Below are 21,039 nucleotides of genomic sequence, written 5' to 3'. Positions count from 1 at the left end.
ACAATGGATGCGGTCTAGCTAGGTTGACATGTAAACAATATGTATAATGCTGGTGTAGACTTGTCTAGCTCCATTTGTTCAAATAGATTTTCGCAATCTAAATAGAATTTAACTCGGAGTGTGTATTAAAATGTCGAGTAGAAGTATAGATCACTGTAGTAGAGAGGATACTTTACTTAATTCAACAATATTAATTGTTTCCGGAAATTTCAAATTTTTCGTTGAAAGAGTATTATGAGAAGGACAAAAACTGCTTAGGCCTTTAATTAAAGAATAGAGGAATGGCTAAACATTTCCGAGGCGGAAATTACCCGAAAATGTGGTACAACTTAAGGTGTCAAATGAACGCAGAATTAAGAGAGTTTAAGAAAAAAAAAACACAATGGATTGCAAAAGATTCATAAATTGAATCTTTTAACGACGCAATTTCTTAATTTTTTTTCGTTTAATTCATTAATTACAAGCAGGAATCCATCAAAGTGACAGTTTTATTCAATTAAAATACGATCAGTGAGATGATGCGTTTATTTTACTAATACATACTTTTTATTGCAGATTTTAAAACATTAAAATAGTGAAGTTCAAAAAAGTGTTTCTTAATTTAATTTTATTATTTAAATAGATAAGTGTAAGTATTTAAATTTATCAATGTTAAAACAATGCAAAAAGTCGTTTAATTAACGCTTAAGATACAAACGAAAAATTTTCAATTTATATTCCTACAATTGAATTTTAACTGTTTGTTTATAAAAGCTGCACATCTTTATCTAGCAGATTGGCCTCCGTCAATAGGAAGAGTTATTCCATTAATCATCCTTGCTTTATCGCTTAATAGAAACAACACAACGTATGCTATGTCTTCGGTATCTGAAAAAATAATAGTTTATTTTATTTCGATAAATTTAAGACACAATAAACATACCGAGTATCAGTGAAAGAATGGGCGATTTTAATTTTGAGTAAAATAAAATAAAATAATAAATTCTCAAAACAAAATATAGAATAAAAAATTTCTCTACATGAAACAGCACTTCAAAGTCAACTTATTGATCTTGTTTGTTTGTGTGTGTGTGAAAAAACAGAGTCACCAGTACCCGAGAAGACTATGATCCACGTTAAAATTTATATATATATTCATTAAGGCTGATTGTATTTTCTTTTATTATGCACGGGATCTTCAGAAGATGATGCTAAAAATGTAATGTTTTTTTCTGTAGGAAAATCATTTTCCAAAAATTCTCGAAAATGGAAACAGATAGAACCAAACAGTATTTTGCGTTAGAATCACATTTAATTCTTTTATTAACATGTGGTTCAAATTTCTGAAAATCAAATTCGCTAATTTTTTATGAACCTTTAAAATCGGAGAAAATTAACGAATTCGAGTTTTAATACAATTTAAATTAATTCTTGTGAAGAATTTTTAAAATAATTTTACTTACTGCAAAATTCTTGTAATGGGATGAATGACTTCAACATAGATGATATTTTAGGATCATCTAAATAGCTCTTTGACATCTCTGTATATACAACACCAGGATTAACACTATTTACTCGAATCTAGAAGAAAATAAAAACAGAATATTTATAATGGAAAATTATATAATATAAACATAAACTTTATTTTCACCTTATGAGGCCCTAATTCGACAGCCATTAACTTTGTAATTTTGTCTATCGCAGCTTTCCCTGAACTGTAGATAATGGTTCCTAAATGAACCAATGATGACACACTTGATATATTAACAATAGCACCTGGTTTCTTCTCCTGCTTTAGCTTCTTTACAACAATCTAAAAATTAATAATTTCAAATATTCTTGCAAATATTTTTCAGTTTCTTATTTAATACTGTATTCTTTTTGTAACAATATTTAAAAAATGCAATAGAAAATGTCTGTAATGTAATTTATAGAAAATTTCCATTTCTTTGTAATAAATTAAATGAAAAATTCAATTTCAACAAGCACACAAAGAATAATTCTCTTGCGACAATAATATTTACTTTAGTTAATATTATCTCTAAATATAATAATATAGGGGCATCTTGTATGACACATTTTCATAAAGCGATAAAAAGAGTAATGAAGGACGAAAAGAAAAGGTTGTACTCAATAATATTCATATTTTATTTATGCAAATTTCATTTATTAAAAATCCAGCAACGAGTTGCTTAACTTTTCCGGCAACATTTGGTGGCGCTATTAGTTATGATATTTTATTTGAAAACTTTTTAATTATTGTAAAATGGCGAAAAGCTTAATTTTGAGACATAAAAAATTGTAAATGCTAATAACGAGTAAAATCGTCATTAACTCAGACCCTACTGGAGATACACACGACCCCATTTATATTCCAACCCCCTCAACCTTTAACCACCAAAATTTAATAGCATTAATCCCCTTAATACACAAACCTCCGTACAAAATTTCAGAAAATTTCGACAAAAAACATAGGAGTTATTAAGCTTCAAATGGGGCAAACAAAATCATGCCCCCAACACATACTAACATCCATACATACAGATATTACCCCAAATTTTTTGCATTTCTTCACCTTTCAAGGTCCCCTGAATCAAAAAATGTTTTATTCTGTAATCTGTCAAAAATCAAATGGTTTAATAAACCCTTTAACAGATGTTGTCATGCTATGTACTGCCACAGAAAACACTTTAAATAGCCCACATTTTTTCTTTTACGAAAAAAAATAATAATTTTATTGTCATTGAGAAATAATTCATGATGATTTGTGGAAAATGTTCTGAAGAACTACTTTTAGAAAAATTTGTTTAAAAGTTTAATAGAACATGATAAAAGTAACGATCCTTGCATCCTCACGCTATGTGTTGGCAAAAGAAATTTGTTCTTTGTATTTACGGTTGCGGTTACATTATGATGTTAAACACCAGACAATGAGCATTATGTTCTCTAAAAAAAATCGAGCAGGCAATCTCTGACGAGATTAATAATAAATAATTCATTGTAGATTTGTGTTTAGCAAGGTTTCTTTAACTGTAAAGATTTAATATTAGTATTAATTTATTGAAAAATGTTTTCAAGTAAACAGAAAAAAACTTTGGATGGAATATATTCTTTGTTGCAGACATTAATTCATCTATTTTTGCGAGACTTAATATTCTGTAAATGTTCTGATTTTTTTGTTTTCTCGTTGATTCAGAAATCACGTAAATTATCAAAAACCAACTTTTAACTTAAATTACTTGCTTCAGTAGGACTTCAGGCAAACACATTTATATATCATAAAAGACTTTCTGATGTTAAATTTCGTTGTGTAGCTGAAATTCTTCTTTCTTAACAATTTTTAACAATGCCACAAAAATTAGTTTATCTTATCCAAAAAACTTAGATACTGCAAAAATAAAAACGCGTATTTGGAAAATATCATCGAAAAAATAATTCCAATCAGATCAAAAAATCTGATTTTTAATAAGACGTAACTCAACGCCCGCATAATATAGAAACTTCCGGGTTGGAAAATCAGATATATCATCAAAAAATACTCATGGCTAGAATGGCAGATAAATAAACCGAGTGTTATACCCGAAAATATAGCAAGTTTATGTTGTTCTTTATTTTACCTTCTCTTTTCCAACGTCAAGTTCAAAAGCAAAACGAGCTTTCTTCCACTCGCAATATGGCGGTTTGTTCTACAGTGAAGTCATATTGTGAGGGCTTCACTGTGTCGCTAGCGACAACAGAGAGCTGCCGCTCCAATTGTTATAGCTCCATGGTCGGTACTGTACGATTTCCCCTAAATTAAAATATATTTTTCGCTCGTTCCGCCCTTTGGGCGCTGAAGCGGTCTTTTAATCATATTCATCGTGAGTTCGGCAAGGTTTACAATGGAGGAGGCCGGGTAACAAAGAGGCCCGATATATCTAGGCAAATCGTCTAAGAAAAGATATTAGAATAGATCCCGGACCCATCAGAGAGTTAACCTTAAGCCCTGGTCACACTATGCGATTTAAAGCCGCGCGGGCGACTGCAACCGCGACAGCTGTTCCCGTTAACTAGTAATCCCCCTCGAAAACCGGTACGACTGCAACCGCAACTAGAAACAAAAAGTTTGTTCTACTCGCGACGGTTGCAAACGCGCATCTAATCAGAAAACGTCTTTGTGTTGTATATTTGTCAACATATCTTGATTATAACATTTGTATTAACTCAGTTTCAGTACATTTAAATGCTATATTTGATATAAATCAAATCTGAATTTATAAAAGTTATTGTTAGATTTACTTTAAAAAGTTTGATTACTTTTAATAATATACAATTGAATAAAATAAATGCTGATATAAAAGAAAAAAAAATATATCGATTATAAATGAATTAAATCATTCAAGCTTTTCTCTAAACCACTTCAACCCTCAAATATTCACTTTTATAAGATTGGTAAATAGCATCCAAAACTTCTGGGATAATAATGACTGATATTGAATTATGGGCCACTCTAAATTGGTATGCCAAACGACGAAACGTTTCGCCTAAATTATGTATAAGTATTGGTATTCATACGGATATATCCCCTATTACCTTCGGCATCCGAAAGCCTTAATTCATTCATCAGCTGGTGAAAGCACGATTGTTTAGCCCGTTGATTTTCATTTCGCCAAGTTTTAACACAGCATGAACGTTTTTTCTTATTTTTCTCTTCGTATATTCTTGCCAGCTCTAACAAAATTGTCGCCTTTTTTCTTATATTCATTCCAAAAAAGGAACTGCTTGCCATTTTAATAAGATAAGTAGCTAAAATTCCGTAAATACTCTGAAGTAGAACGTAAAATGTCGGTAAACTCACGAAAGTAGACAAAAACAAGCTACTGTAATTTTGTTGGTTTATTATAGGGCCACGTGTTCCGAGTTGCAACGTCAATGAACAATGTATGACCACGAGAAGACGCGCGCGACTCGCGCTTGTTGCGGTTGCAGTCTCCTGCGCGGCTGGAAATCGCATAGTGTGACCAAGGCTTTACGCCTTACTTGCATCCGCCATTAGGCCACCATTAAGTTATACCGGTAATAAACGAATTTAAATATTATTCTCACCTGTGATACGTTGATAATTGGCTTCACGTTAACAGAATATAAACTGCAAAACAAACAATTGTATATAATATTATGTTATTATGTAATATATGGTTAAATTTATGATTATTAGATAAGTTATATTGTATCTTTTAATAATTTAATTTCAAATAATTTCAAAATAATAATTCAAAATTCAATAAATACAGTACATCTGATCTCTCTATTATTTACATTCTTCACCGAGTTCAGAAAAAGAAAACGGTTGGATCATATCCAGTTCTACAGGCAAATCTACTTCTTTTTTGAAGAACGTGTAAATGAGTACAACAATTGCGATTCTAACATTTATGTTTTCTTCTTTTATTTTTAATACGAAAACTTCCAATGAACCCTTACTTACATCAAGTTTGTCACACAGCAACTAAAAGCCTTACTAAAGATCTTACAAAACGATACTATAATGCTTTTTACAACGTATTTATAATAATGATGATGTCTTTTTGAAGTTAAACTTTCTCATATTCGTAAAGTATTATACTAAATATTTTAAATCTTATAATATTAAATATTAGATTTTAAAAACTCCACCGTTAAACAAATTGTTTTTGTTTCGTTCCAATGCTCCAAAATAGCACTAAAAGCAGTATTATAGTCCTCCTACTCCTTTCCATTTTGGGTTTTTCTCCAGCTTTCTTCGTGTCTTTTTGAGACAAGACGAAGGAAATATAGGAAAAACAAAACAAAAAACTAGTTCCTTGAAGAAACACGCAAATGTATGTGGCATCCGTTTCTACGAACTTGTGCAAACAGTCGAACATCTGTTCGCACGAGTTGAGAACTAATCCGAGCGCATGCGAACCTTTAAGAACAGTAAATCCTTAAATCTAAATCAAGCATTTGTCTACAAAAGTTTAGAATACAAATTCTTCCTGTTCGAATATAGCAATACGACACATGGGTGGCCTGCCGAGGGGGCTGCCTCTCACAAAAGACGGTAGATTTATTTATGGGATTTTCGTATTCGAATAAGTTTGGATTAGTTATAATTCATATAATGAACGTTCGTATAAGAGCAGTCATGAGCAACCCACGGCCGCGTTTGACATACAACATATAACGCGAATTTAGTATTTGTTATATCTTGCCAAATGCAAAATTAATTAATGTTTATTTACGATGCAAAAACATCGTAAATAAACATTAATTAATTTTGCTTTTGTTGTCCATGTTTAAATTAAAATTTTGAGTAAACTTTTGAATTTAGACATAACAATTTTTACATTTGCAAATTAGTCTAGTAAATATAGGCTACTACATTTAGATCAATCTAATGATAGACGTACGAACGTATGCTTTGTAAAATATAGCATTAAAAACAATTGATTAAATAATACTATATATAATTTTAAACGAAAAAAGAAAATAATGTAGGCAATTCAAATAGGACAGACGTTGAAGGGATTCAAAATGTGTCTCAAAGTACTCGTGAAAGAAATATATATCGATAAAAATACTATCTAAATTAAGAGAATTCATTATGTCAATAAAATTATTTTGAAATAGTTTTCATTGACATCATGAAATAACTTATTTTTTATTATTTGACTGTGATTTCTTTCTGTGAAGGATTGGATTGATATAAAAAGATAACGCAATACTTGGGCGCTCTTCCAATGCGATTGCCTCTCGGGAGACTTTCTATGCGGGTCCCTATTTAGGTGTTAGACATGTGAAGAAAACTGAAAACTCCACTCAGCTAGTGTTGGTGAGGCTCAAATCCGCGACTAACTACTGGCATTCAGTGGTTGTATCCACTCGGCTATTGGTGAACCTTCCTTTGAAGGAAATACCTGATGCATAAAATATGTGTTTGTATTTATATTTTTAATATAAAGCAATTTATTATAATGTACACAATAATATATAAAGTAATTATATTCATACTTATCAAAACTTTCTTCAGTTATTTCTCCAAATGGAAACGTGTCTACAATTCCAGCATTATTTACAAGAAAATCTATAGTCCCAATTTTGCTTACAACCTCTTCAGTTTTCTTCCAATCAGAAAGATCTACGCATATAATTTCAACAGAAGGGATCTGTTTTAAATAGAGAAAACGCCAATGTATACCTCAAAACTGCAGTAAGTAACAAACAATATATCCAATGAATACAGTCAAACCTGTTTTTATGCGGGGGATAGGGACCGCATTAAAAAAACGCATAAAAAAAATCTCACAAAACTTCACGAATGGCTGTAAATAATAGTTTTCGCAACACAATTAAAAAATATTTTTTTATGCGGTCAACAGGGACCGCATAAAAAAAGTCTCACATAGAAAATAACTCAAAACCGTACGAAATAGAATTTATTGACAACAGATGTCAGCACTTGACTGCATCGTCTGGTCTATGGTCTGTTTTACATATTTTTGTCCAGGTGGTGTTTTGTTAACTTAAAAAGTAAATTATTTCATTTTTCGCAAATTCATGCAATAATATTACTATAATAAGTGCATTTATGCTATAATAAGTTTATTTAGCTATAATAAGTCAACGTGAGACATGACGAATCGCACGAGACTAGTCGCCAACTATACCGCACAAATAAAAAATCGCACAAAAAAAACCGCACAAATTAAAAATTTGCATTAAAAAATCGCACAAATAAAAATCGCACATAAAAAGAGCGCATAAAAACAGGTTTGACTGTATTTAAGAATAATTTCTTTAAAATTAAAATTTATTTCAAAAACAACATATGTAAGTAAAATCGGTTGATAAGTTATTCCATGTCAATAGTGGAGGTCAAAAAGAAATTATTTTTAGAATAAAATAGATGAACGTTGTTAAGAAACTAGTTTCTCGACGAGAAGATAACGTATCAAATTCACGGCCGGATGGCCGAGCAGTCAAGGTGGCAGCCTACCGCTCTGGGGGACCCGGGATCGAATCCGAACGGGTCGAAAATCCCCAGGAATTTTTCGGGGGGTGGTCCGTTCGGATATGTCGGGCCCCGTCCCTCACCACCCGGTCGTCCCATTGTGGGCTTGGCCGAACCCATAATGGGCCTTCTAAAAGAGGCCCTCTTAGTGCCCACAGGGCGGAAAGAGTTAAAAAAAAAAAAAAAAAAACGTATCAAATTCAAGTATTCTGAGTAGTAAAAATTTATGTACTGTACTGTACTTATGTGAGAGAACAACGGAATTTAATTTTTAAACAATTGACAAAAGTCTATGGTAAATATAGTTAATTATGAAAAAGTGCCTTTTTAAGAATTACACGTGAGTGATAGTTACCAATAACAATTATTGTGAAACAAAGAAGAATGATTCTTTTTATAATTAATATAAACATTAAAATAGTGTGGTTGAGATTACGGAATGATCTCAAATTTCTACCATAGCCACTTACAATTGAGACCTTGTGGACAATTATTGCATTTAGAAAGATGTTTTATTCAATAATATACTTCTTTTTACAATATGCATTTCGGCCAAATACCTAGTTAGGCGGAAATGCAATAATTGTCCACAAGGTCTCAATTGTAAGTGGTTATAGTACAAATTTGAGAGAATCCCGTAATCTCAATCATACTATTTTAATGTTTATATTAATTATTAAAAAGAATTATGGATGTTGATTGATAAATAAGGGCTTCTACCGCAGCATTCCGCGAAGTATGAGGATAGAAACGTGATCACTATTTAGGAACCACGAGTTACAATAACGGATCCAGAAATCTTTAAAGGGTGCTGCAGAAAGGAAACAATATACATTACAAAACTTTTTACTACCTGAAGTACCAGGCTTTACTCAGAAAAAAATCCCAGAAAAAAGAGACAGCTGCTCCCTAGTGTCTACTAAATAATGATGGTCACATTCTAGTCTAATCCGTATTGCAAAGTCTCAGTTCATTGAATCTATCATTTCGTAACAATCAAGCTTAAACACGAACTCATCTTCCTCATTTCGTAGAAAGAAATGATCAGCGTTTGAATTTTTAGCATTAGCATTATAACAGATGAGCTTAAAGGAAGAAATGATCAATTCGGAAACGTATTGTAAACTTTACGAGCGCACAAGAGAAGTACTTGCAAAGAGAGACCAGAAAAAAAGTCTTTTTTATGCACCATGATAATGCAAGACCGTATTACAGTAAGGAAATAACGAAGACGCTAAAATCCTGAAGTTGCAGGGTTATTTGGCACCCCCCTTAAATCCCAGATTTGTCACCATCAAACTTCTGGTTGTCCATTAATTAAAGGAGGTGTTAAAAGGTCAATGCTTTTCTTGGATGCCAAAATATAATAGTACGGATAATACGTGGATAAAGTTTATGGGAATTAATTTTTATATAAACATTAGTTATAAACAAAGCTTTTTCTTAGCACTTGCACTTTATTTTGATAGAAGTATAGCAAACGCGACTTCTTGACCACTTAAGCTAACTAAATCTAGCTTTTAAAGGTAATATAATAAAATAATGTTCATTCTGTTATTTACAATGACGTAGTCGTTAGATTATGGAGGGGACGATGTTTACTCTACTCATACAAGTAATATATAACAAAAGACAACGGCCGTACACTAAGTGTTTAGCCGGAGGAAGAAGGGGAAGGGGAAAGAGGAGAAGGAGAGAATGAAAATGAGGTAGAAAGAAGAGAAAGGAAGGATCCCTCTGAGCGGCGTACATAAGGTTACTACTTCCTCTACCGCGTGCAGTTTTCAGACTGTGAGGTCGGGCATCTAAAAGAAAACCTGAGTTGTAGCTTACACCAATAAGTAGTGCAGCTATATAAAAGCTAGAGTGCTAGACAGAGTAAAGAGTAAGGTTTATAGTAAAGGCTTAAATCTAATGCTAAAATTAATACAGAAAGCTGGGTCTTTTCTGTATTATACGAGGGGTGTCCTTTTGTAAGAAACTTTGCTTTCAAACAATAAACCTTTATACGTATGTTGAAGAATATCATGAATTATCTAAAGCCCTGGTTACACTATGCGATTTCCAGCCGCGCAGGAGACTGCAACCGCAACAAGCGCGAGTCGCGCGCGTCTTCTCGTGGTCATACATTGTTCATTGACGTTGCAACTCGGAACACGTGGCCCTATAATAAACCAACAAAATTACAGTAGCTTGTTTTTGTCTACTTTCGTGAGTTTACCGACATTTTACGTTCTACTTCAGAGTATTTACGGAATTTTAGCTACTTATCTTATTAAAATGGCAAGCAGTTCCTTTTTTGGAATGAATATAAGAAAAAAGGCGACAATTTTGTTAGAGCTGGCAAGAATATACGAAGAGAAAAATAAGAAAAAACGTTCATGCTGTGTTAAAACTTGGCGAAATGAAAATCAACGGGCTAAACAATCGTGCTTTCACCAGCTGATGAATGAATTAAGGCTTTCGGATGCCGAAGGTAATAGGGGATATATCCGTATGAATACCAATACTTATACATAATTTAGGCGAAACGTTTCGTAGTTTGGTAGTGGCCCATAATTCGATATCAGTCATTATCCCAGAAGTTTTGGATGCTATTTATCAATCTTATAAAAGTGAATATTTGAGGGTTGAAGTGGTTTAGAGAAAAGCTTGAATGATTTAATTCATTTATAATCGATATATTTTTTTTCTTTTATATCAGCATTTATTTTATTCAATTGTATATTATTAAAAGTAATCAAACTTTTTAAAATAAATCTAACAATAACTTTTATAAATTCAGATTTGATTTATATCAAATATAGTGTTTAAATGTACTGAAACTGAGTTAATACAAATGTTATAATCAAGATATGTTGACAAATATACAACACAAGTATGACGTGGCACAAAGACGTTTTCTGATTGGATGCGCGTTTGCAACCGTTGCGAGTAGAACAAACTTTTTGTTTCTAGTTGTGGTTGCAGTCGCGCCGGTTTTCGAGGGAGGATTACTGGTTAACGGGAACAGCCGTCGCGGTTGCAGTTGCCCGCGCGGCTGGAAATCGCATAGTGTAACCAGGGCTTAAGCTAGCAACCCTGTAGGAAACAGAATAACATAACTGAAACAACCAGGAGAAACAACTAAAAAAACTCTGTTCATACAAAACAACTGCAGCAAGGGCGAAAAAAGTTTCATTCATAATAAATTTAATATATATATATATAAATTTATGCGGAAATACCAAAATTTAGTAAGATTATACCGGTATATCTTATATATTATATAAAACAAAATTTCACTGACTTCGACTTTCAAAGCATCCAAATTCCTTTTAACTTTACTCAAAGCGTAGACTTGTGCACCGCATTTTGTTAATTGTTTTACTATTTCCTTTCCAATTCCTAAAAATAATTAATATTTTAAAGTAATCTGTATTTATTATAATATTCTAATATAAATTTCTATACGGTAAAATTAAGTATAATGTAATGATAAAAACAGCATATTATAATTTTAATAATATATTAAATCATTTATTTATTTATTTTACTTTTTTAATCTTATATAATCTTAATCGCAATATAGACTTATTTGTCTTAAGTTTTATTCTGTATACAAGGTCGTAATTCAGTGAATACGAAATTTTGTATATAATTCTTTATTATTTTTTTATTATTAGAAACCTCTGAAAAATAGCAAGGTGACGAGGGGTGTCCTTTTGTAAGAAACTTTGCTCTCAAACAATAAACCTTTGTACGTATGTTGAAGAATATCGTGAATTATCTAAATTACTCTTGGGTTAAAAAATATATCTATTGACTTTATGACAAATTGCATATCCAGGTACATTTATCTCTATATAAAAGTAGCTTTTGCAGAAAAATTACTTGTGTGGCTGGGCTTTAAAATGTTAGGTACAGTACACTGTATGTAGATAATCGCCATAAAACAAATTGAAAACTGAGTGAGAATCCTCATTAGCGGTTTCTTTTCGTTACTGCTAGTTGTCGCCATGAGCAACTGTGATTGTCCATAATTAATCATAATTTTTCTCTACGTGTTTCTTAAACATCAGATTGGAAAAAACGCTCTAAATGTTTATAGTTTTTTATCCTGTCAAATATTTAACACTTGCGAGTGAAAGAGATGATAAAGATATTTAATTAAACTTAGGAGTTTCTAATGAGGGGTATTGCAATATCTTTCATTACAAAATCTTAAGTGTAATTAAATATCATTCTGAACTAATTTCAAAAGTTCTCTAATAAATTTTTGCGACTGTAATCTTACGCCAATTTAGGGAACAAATTAAGAAATATAAAATTTAAAAGCTGCGCTACTCTTTTCTGCTTGATTGAATAAATTTGGTATTTTTCCAATCAACCAAGAATAAATAATCTAAGTTTTCAAAACTAACCTATTTACATAATCCCAACCACCTTAACACTAAAAATATTGAATATGTGCTGCTTTCAACCATATTCCTGATTAAATATGTTTTTTTTTTTTTTTTGTTTGCACTGAATAAAAAATTATATCAATATGCTGTTTATGCACAAAATTAAATTACAAAATTACAAAATAGAAATGCTACCTCATATATTTTTTTATTTATTCAGAGTATATTAACATAGATTAAGAACTGATATGTAACGTGTAGTTATGAAAATGTTTTCAAAAGCCAATGCCATGAATGATAACACAGTACTTTGATACTAGTTTCGTACAAATATTTAACATCGGCAATTTTTATTCGGAGTAACAATATCTGCAAAGATAATGCATCGTAAAAATGCATTGATAATTATCGACGTCATTCTTATCGAGGTGTTATTATTCTTATTGTTCGCTTTTAATAATATTTTTTTAAGTTCCTTGTAAAGATTTGATACTATTCTTAAATTTATTATTGCTTATTGCTTATAAATTTAAGAATAATATCAAACGTTTTTCATTATTCTGTTAATTATTAATTAAACTGAAAACAGTACTACTGCGATGTGATTCTTCGCTAACAGGCATTAGTGTGTGTGATGAAAGTGAAAACAATAACCGAAAGAATGTCGTCGCTAACTCCATTCATACGTCATACCACAAACTAATATATAACTGCAGACCTGTTTTAGCGTTGATACAACCCATTATTCTAGTGCAGTGTTTCTCAACCCGTGGTCCGCAGGCAGACTTAAATTAATGAAGATTAAAACTTTGTTCAATGATTATTCACTTTTAATTAATTATACTTTTATATGTATTCGGAACATGCTTTTAGATTATGTTATAAATGGTACAGTATGTCCCAAATGTTGGTAATACCCAAATGGATTTAAAAAAATTAGGCCTACATAACTTATTGGTCCGTAGAATCTAAACTAAAGTTAGAATCTAAAAAAACCGCTAACGTTTTAAACACTCGTTCGTTAATTCGAACATCATCAGGATCTAGTGCCAATTTCAAGATATTCGAAGAAACTTTGCTTAAAATTTGTGTTAAAATTTTTCAAATTTTCACTAAGCATTGGTTTGTGGCACAAAAATTCCTTCTTAATGTTAAATACTGTATCACGAATATATTTTAAATTAACATTATTTTTTAAAAATATCTTAGCGTTAAAATAAAGTAACAGCAGAACTTTCTTGACATTTAATTACACTGTATGACAATTTTTCTTCGTGTATACTTTATATAAAATTGTATATCACGGTGAAAACATTATTATAAAGACCACGTTCAGTGGTTTTTATCCACTTGGCCATTTTTTTTTTTAAACTCTTTCCGCCCTGTGGGCACTAAGAGGGCCTCTTTTAGTAGGCCCATTATGGGTTCGGCCAGGCCCACAATGGGGCGACCGGGTGGTGAGGGACGGGGCCCGACATATCCGAACGGACCACCCCCCGAAAAATTCCTGGGGATTATTCGACCCGTTCGGATTCGATCCCGGGTCCCCCAGAGCGGTAGGCTGCCACCTTTGCCGCTCGGCCACCACTTGGCCATTAGTGGGCGTAAACATTTAAACCTATGATCAGTTAGAAACGAGTTAAAAACTTTTTTATATTTCCAATCTAGTAATAAACTTTAGTTTGTAGAGTTTATTTCATAGTAATTATTCTGCTAAATCAAATATTACTTTTTTAATAATTAGTATGTCGATTGAGACTTACCCCTCGAACCGCCGGTAACTAAAGCTCTTTTACCTTTAAATTCGTATGACATTTTTTAAAATGCTTAATACTTGTAGAATCGAACCGATCAGATATGTTAAACTCGATCAAACTTATCTAGTCCTTGAGATACAATTCTTTTTTTTTTTTTTTTTTTTTTTTTAAATATGACTACGATAAGATATTAAGCAATTTCTTTTTCATTCGATTCGTGACCTGTTCGGAAATTCAAACCGTAAAGAATTTTAAATAAAATTTTAACATTTATGTTCGAAAAAAATTCAAATAGCAGGGCTAATCTGATATACTTCTTATTATTATGCAAAAGTAATCTTTACACAGCGAAGACGAACGTTATTATACTTGCCTGCCATAATAGGCGTATTAAACTCAAATTATTTCATTTAAAAGTTCGAACAACGAGGCTCAACGAATAAAATAGACTTAAAAAGCTGTTAATTTTAATATATTTTTAAATATTAAAAAAAGAATGTTTTATTGGTCATATTTTTCGAAATCGAAGGTGGGAGATAGTGGAGTTGACTCAACCCCACCATTACATCACTACAGTCCATTTACACATATATATCACGATTAAGCTCTACACTTGGTTATGTTTATTGGATTTGCAGGTGGGGCCACCTCCTAAAACATCATTAAAATGCATTGTCATCGGACTTGGGTATGTCCTCGAAGCTTCCAGGCTTTTATCTTAATTAAAAGTGAATGAAATTCGAGTTGCAAGATTTGAGAACATAATACAAAGCAAGTTAAACAAAAAACACTAATAAATCAAATTGAATATTAAAGCGAAAATGGTAGAAATTAAATCACGTAGTTTTGGGGCTGTCCATAAACTACATCAGCATTTTTCTTGAAATTTTTACTCCCTCACCCCCAGTTTGTCCAATTTTCTGTACCCCTCTTCGAACCAGCGCATATTCTAGCTTGCAACTAGATACAAAATGTTTAATATAAATTTTGAATTGTGCACTGGAAATCCCATAAATGTGCAGTAATTAATTGATCGATTATGCGTTTTATAAGTATTTCTTTCTTCTGGTCATGTTAAAGTTAAAATATTTATCTAAATTACAGTGTAGGATAAACCTGTCCAAAACGGAACCTGAAAAAGGAAACCGGCCTAAACGGAAAAAGTTCTTCGGAACGGAGCGATTTTCTACGTTAAAAAAGAAACTGTTCAAAACGGAAACCTGACAAACCAGAAAAAAATATTCGGTAGCATGTGTAGATACCATAAATAGAAACGATGAAATTACGTCCAAATTCCTCTTATAAGATTGAAACCTTCTTAGTAAGTTAGATGTTTTCCATAATAATTCAATTGCAAAATAAAAGCGTTACCTTCAGAAGCATAAGAAATACGAGCAGAGCATAGCAGAGGTTATCCCTTTCATATGACCCTCTTCCTTGGTCATGATTGTTTTAAAAAATCAATCTTTGCGTGGACTTTTTTTTTAAATTTTTAATAAAATTTGATTTTATTTGTTAAGTTAAAATTTAGTTTACATTTGACCGGGCGACCGTCAAGGAAGAGAGCGCGTTCCGAAGAGCAGATCAATGGGATCAGAAACCCGAAGATAAAGTTTTGGATAGGAGGATCAGTCCATCTCCATCGATCCAACTTAATTTCGTCTTGTCCAGCCGCCTATCACTGTTTGCTCGCCGTCTGCCATCACTAAACTTTTTTCGGATGCTCCAGCCATTCTTCAGAGTCCCTTAGAGTTCATCATCTACACCCGTCTCCACCATTTGTCAATCTTCGCCATGTCGTCCTTCAGATACTCTTCCTCAAGATCATCTCGAGTAATTTTCACACTGTTGCTGGGTGATGTCAGAATCCCGAAGTAACCTTTCCACCATAATTAGACACGGCCTCTCAGCGGGTTAGTTGATATGCGTGGTTCATGCTTTACCGCTTAGTACCTATGCATGTTCAGTTCAGTAGCATGGTAATAAAGAAACAGAGGTAATCGAAAATCCGCAAAATTCATACCATTCAGGAATGAAATAGCCTAAATACCTTAGGATTAAAGTCAACCTATAGAGATTTCTCCACTATGCTGTGTACTAACTTTTTAAAGATTATTGCCAATCTGCTAAAAGGCGTAATGTTTAAAAATGAAAACTCTGCCATATTCTTGCTACCAGCTCGAGAGAGGTATTTTTAAATCTTCCTTAAAAAAGAAACACACAGGAAATTTTGAAATAAATGTAATAAAATGAGTACTGTATAAAATTTAATGAAATAAAAGTACCCCCAATGAAGCTTGATCCCTCCCCTCACCCTTGTCCTTCCGGTGAGGACATTTTTTATAAACTTTGATATAATTTATTTCGATGGAATGACCATTTTTGTCCTTACAATATTTCATATTAATAAGATTAAAAACTAATAATTTATTGTTATATCGATTATTATGCAGTGAAAATATAATCGTATGACATGTTGAAGGCCAAATGAACTCTTCCGAACTACTAATTATTATTATTAATATATTTATTTTAATAAAATTTTCAGTTTTTCAAATTAAAAATTGTCAAAATTTCGTGTTAAAGTAAATAGCATCTGTTAGCATATTTAAAAACCTGTTTAGGAGATGCATTCTAAGTAAGTTAACATGAAACTGGTGATTTCCATTTTTCCACATTATTATTATTAATTTTCTTTTATTTTTGCTATAGCTATGTAGCTTTTGTACGTATTTATGTTGATTATTATAATGGTAAATTTTAACTGTAAATTCTTTTAAATCTCTCTTTTTTCCTGATAAAAGTATTCATTATAATTTATCTTTTTTAACCAGAATACAATAAGAAAAATTTTGAGGTCAAGCGCATGCCAAAAGAAGAGCATGGCTTGATTAAACACACTAAATACTTGTCATTCCTAAATATTCTGTCCTAATATGGAAATGCATCTTATATGATTAAAATATAGTAATTCAGAATAAAATTCTTCTAGGACTGTTTTAGCATTTTTAAGACTTTTTTTCTGTTTTTTTTTTCAAGTTTTACATTAAATGTGTACAAAAGATTTAACGTTAAATCTATCTGAGAATGGTTCAATTCAGAAACTTTCAAGTTTTTGAAAAAATGTTTTCAGGGAAAAGCTATCCTAGTTGAATTTTGTTTGAGATCCTTTAATAAGTGTGTTAAAAATTGAGTTTTAATTACAGAAGTTAGAGTTATGAATAAAAAGATTAAAAAATGTTATGTAAAAAGTGGGTCATATTTGCATAAAATAAACTGATGAGTTAAGTGATTCAGAATATAATTGTCATAATAGATTAATAGAATTTTTTATCAAAAATTTACAGTGATCTGTAACTCTGAATTAATTTTTTAAAAAGCTGTTTCATTGCTTTTTCCCTGCCAACTAAGTCATTAGTCATTAAGATTTTTTTAAATATTATTAGCTTATAAAATCACTGTTAAAGCATTTAAATATTTAAGTACTTGCATTTGTTTACAGAATAAAGAAGATAGACATTGGGGTAATAGTAATATTTGTTCTTTATTTTCTTTTGTTTTTTGCTACACTGATTTGTTTTTTAAACAATGCCATATACCAAGTATTCAATTATATATATATATATAAACCTAAAAACAAACAAAATCAAACACTGAAATGAAATAAACCATAATTTTAAACTAAAACAATTTTAATATTTTAGTTTTTAAAACTAACTCTAAATAATTATATATTTATATATATTTTATTACAATCAATTAAAAAAAAGATTTGCAAAAATGCAAGAACACAACATTAAATGGAATGTATAAAGCAATGAAAGACCTGCAGATTGCATTCTCTGATAAATACTGGCATATAATATGTATTCTTTGGTACAAGAACACAATCAGATAGTTCAAATAACATGAAAGATTGTTTCTGATGATTTTTATATTTGTACAAGTGCAGTGAAGCATCAAAAAACCAGATTTGGCCATCAAAAATTCATTATTAACCCCTTTCCAATGGTAACTTTGAATTCTGAAGGAATGTTAGAAAATCCACAACAACAATTTTTTAATTTTGAAATTACTTAAACAGAAAATACACTAATCATATAATGATTATGCAAATTATATTTTGAATCTTTGTGAGTATTCCTATGTTCCTTGTGGCTTGAATGTAGAACACCTAAACTGAAACTTGAATTATAGTGTTACAGGAATTTACAATACTTAAATTTGCACACATATTTCAATGTCTAGATGGGTCCTACCCCAATTAATTTGGATTTTCAATGCTTCACTATATATTTAAAATCTTATTTTTCACTTTAAAGTATAAAGTTAAAAATGAAAAGGTAATATATTTTAATAAGATTTTAATTCACAAATATGAAAAAGTTCACTAATTTAAAATTTATTAATCATTATTTTTTGAAAAGACTATAATTATCATCTTATTTCAGTTCATTTGTATGCTTATAAGCCATTTCAATTGACTTTACTGGATTAAAAATGATAGTTTGCTGTTTTTATTTTATGCATGATGACAACATGAATGAATTTTCATTAATTAAATTTTTTCATATTTGTGTAACTTCATTATATCATAATTACATTGCAATTAAGAGAATATATATATATATATATATATATATTATATATAGGAATTAAAAACAGTGCATTCTATAAATATCTTAAGAAATTAATTACAATATAGATAACTGAATAATAATAAAGACCTAAAATAGTTTATTACTTATATGTAAATAATGGTGACTTTGATTTTCCCTAAATAAAAAGCATCATATTTTTGATTAAAACTTTTGAAAGGGAAATGTTATCACTATTTTTATACTGTAAGACATTTATTTTCAATATCGATAGGAAAATATTACATCTTTTAAATTGGAATAATGTTAGATTAATGAGATCTGAAATAATTCAAGATAAAGAGAAAATATTTATTACAAAGATGCATAGTATAATCACTCTTTATGAAAATACTGATATTGAATATTTAAATAAACAAATTTTATAAATATGTTACAAAATTCAGAAACTTCAATTAAACAGCTGTTAAATACAGTATATAAAATCAGATTTAACTTAAAGGATGTAATGTCTCTTCTACTCAAATCATTTAATGTACAACACCAATTATCTTCTTGAATCTTTCTTTGAACTAGAGGAATGAAAACTGTAAATAAAATTTCTAAAATTAATTGCAGCATATTTAAAATAAATACAAGAAAAATAAGTTTAACATTTAAATTACTTATTTCATAAACTTTAACAAAACAATTACTATCATATATGATAAAAATTAAATATAATACGTTTTAGTTGAATTTCCAAAAACCAGCTATATATAGTGTGGCCAAAAATTGCTTGCCAAATGAGGAGATTACACCATGAAAGACACTTTAAATGACTTTAATGCTGTTAAATGCCATCTGTGTGACAGTCAGGTTGAGACTAGTATGTGGAGTGTTGTATACCATAACATTCATCAACTCTCATGTTCAATGTGTTTTCCCAACACTATTAGAGTGTTCTACATAATACAAGACTACACATGTCATCACTGTAAGAGTCACATTTGAAATGCTGTGAAGAATGGTACATATTCTGTACCTGCCCATACCATAACCCTTGGAGAACCAGGGCTGTTGGACTGATGCATATAATGAGGGTTTTCTTAAGACCAATAGTATGCATTTTGGGTACGGGCATGGCCATCCAAGAAGATGGACTCGTCACTGAACATTACTTTCCAAAGAAACAATCCACTTGTACCTGTCTATTGTACCTGTCTACTGTGGCTGTCAGTACACAAGTGATTACTCCCATTTGGCAAGCAACTTTTTGGCCATACTATATATAATCATCTAGAATTTTTCTCCCATTTTCTTCATAGTAACATATATAAAAAGCTATTTCCTGTATGATATCAATGACAAAATTATGAGAGAACCTACCAAAATTATTCATGTATTCTAAATATGACTAAAATTGTCATATTTAGAATACACGAATAATCAGAAATTAGTTTCATCAGTATAACTAAGATTAAAATATGACTACAGTTTTAAAAACTGACAATAAATACCATTACTGGATTAGCCAGATCTTAATCTAATAGAGGAATTCAAGGATCTATTTTAAAAAATTGCTTGCATATGGAGTGCTCTACATCATTGTAAATATTCAACGATCTTCGAAGTGGAAGATAAATGCGAGAAAATCTGTTCTAACAACTATAAAAGACTAGTGAAGTCTGTGCCATAAAGAAATGTTTGTAAAGCTTTGGAATCTTTGCATGAACTAATAATTTAATAATTATTAGTTATAATGGTGCAAAACTAAATTTATGAAAAAAAACAACAATGGTAAACTGTAATTAAATATATATATGTGTTTTTTATCCTCACTATGTCTATTAATAGTAGATGATCACAATTGGTAATCTGTCTGGGATTGAAAATGTTTTATACTGTGTATTCAGTTTTGCTTGTCAGTGTATATTTTAAATTATAGAAATTCCTAAATAAGACCAATACCTGACAACAATATTTTAATATATGCTTGCTACAAACTTATATAGTCAAATAAATCTTAAGATAAACTTATGTATAAGAACACAAATTTTAAAGAATTCTTACAAAAAGTAATTCCTATTGACTATCTGGTAGTGATACTTGTAATGATTTCCAATGTTTATATTCTTCAATATAAGGTCGAAGAGGTATAACAAATACACTGATATCATCTATTGTAGCTGGAGTATTGTCAGCTGTTCTCCAATATCGCTCGCGAAGTTTTCCTCTCGAATGCATCACTAAATCTTGTGCTGCTGATATGTATCTATATTAGAAAAACATTTATCAGATAAACTATTAAATTAATAAGTTTCTTTCAA

General features: G+C 30.7%; 3 protein-coding genes across 3 annotated transcripts in view; all 3 read right to left on the bottom strand.

Annotated features, from left to right (window-relative positions):
* LOC136977923 (nudC domain-containing protein 3) overlaps positions 1 to 21,039 on the bottom strand; it is a 215,607-nt gene that overhangs the window by 82,316 nt on the left and 112,252 nt on the right. The window lies entirely within an intron of this gene.
* On the bottom strand, positions 586 to 14,249 carry LOC136977929 (L-xylulose reductase-like). The gene is made up of 7 exons (XM_067273546.1): positions 14,139 to 14,249; positions 11,280 to 11,377; positions 6,991 to 7,145; positions 5,065 to 5,107; positions 1,631 to 1,792; positions 1,443 to 1,560; positions 586 to 867 (listed from the first exon to the last, which is right to left on the bottom strand). Exons 1-7 carry the CDS (start codon positions 14,188 to 14,190, stop codon positions 764 to 766), a joined length of 732 nt encoding a protein of 243 aa, XP_067129647.1. The 5' UTR covers positions 14,191 to 14,249; the 3' UTR covers positions 586 to 763.
* LOC136977916 (protein phosphatase 1H) overlaps positions 19,061 to 21,039 on the bottom strand; it is a 56,899-nt gene continuing 54,920 nt past the window's right edge. Inside the window, exons 11-12 of the mRNA XM_067273527.1 lie at positions 20,783 to 20,984; positions 19,061 to 19,317 (exon numbers count right to left, since the gene is read on the bottom strand). Of these exons, the coding sequence (XP_067129628.1) occupies positions 20,795 to 20,984 (190 nt within the window). The 3' untranslated portion in view covers positions 19,061 to 19,317; positions 20,783 to 20,794. The remainder of the gene's footprint in view (positions 19,318 to 20,782; positions 20,985 to 21,039) is intronic.

The sequence above is a fragment of the Centruroides vittatus genome, unplaced genomic scaffold (genome assembly GCF_030686945.1).
Source record: "Centruroides vittatus isolate TY-2023 unplaced genomic scaffold, ASM3068694v2 contig_482, whole genome shotgun sequence".
NCBI lineage: Eukaryota > Metazoa > Arthropoda > Arachnida > Scorpiones > Buthidae > Centruroides > Centruroides vittatus.
The sequence above is the reverse complement of the archived record's forward strand: the minus strand, read 5'-3'. Positions and strand labels throughout refer to the sequence as shown.

Excerpts from the sequence above, each read along its gene's own strand:
- LOC136977929 (XM_067273546.1), bottom strand. The coding sequence starts at position 14,190 with ATGTCATACGAATTTAAAGGTAAAAGAGCTTTAGTTACCGGCGGTTCG. Across the intron at positions 11,378-14,138 it reads AGTTACCGGCGGTTCGAGGG|GAATTGGAAAGGAAATAGTA; the intron begins GTAAGTCTCAAT and ends AATTATTTTTAG. Across the intron at positions 7,146-11,279 it reads TGGATGCTTTGAAAGTCGAA|ATCCCTTCTGTTGAAATTAT; the intron begins GTCAGTGAAATT and ends TATTTAAAACAG.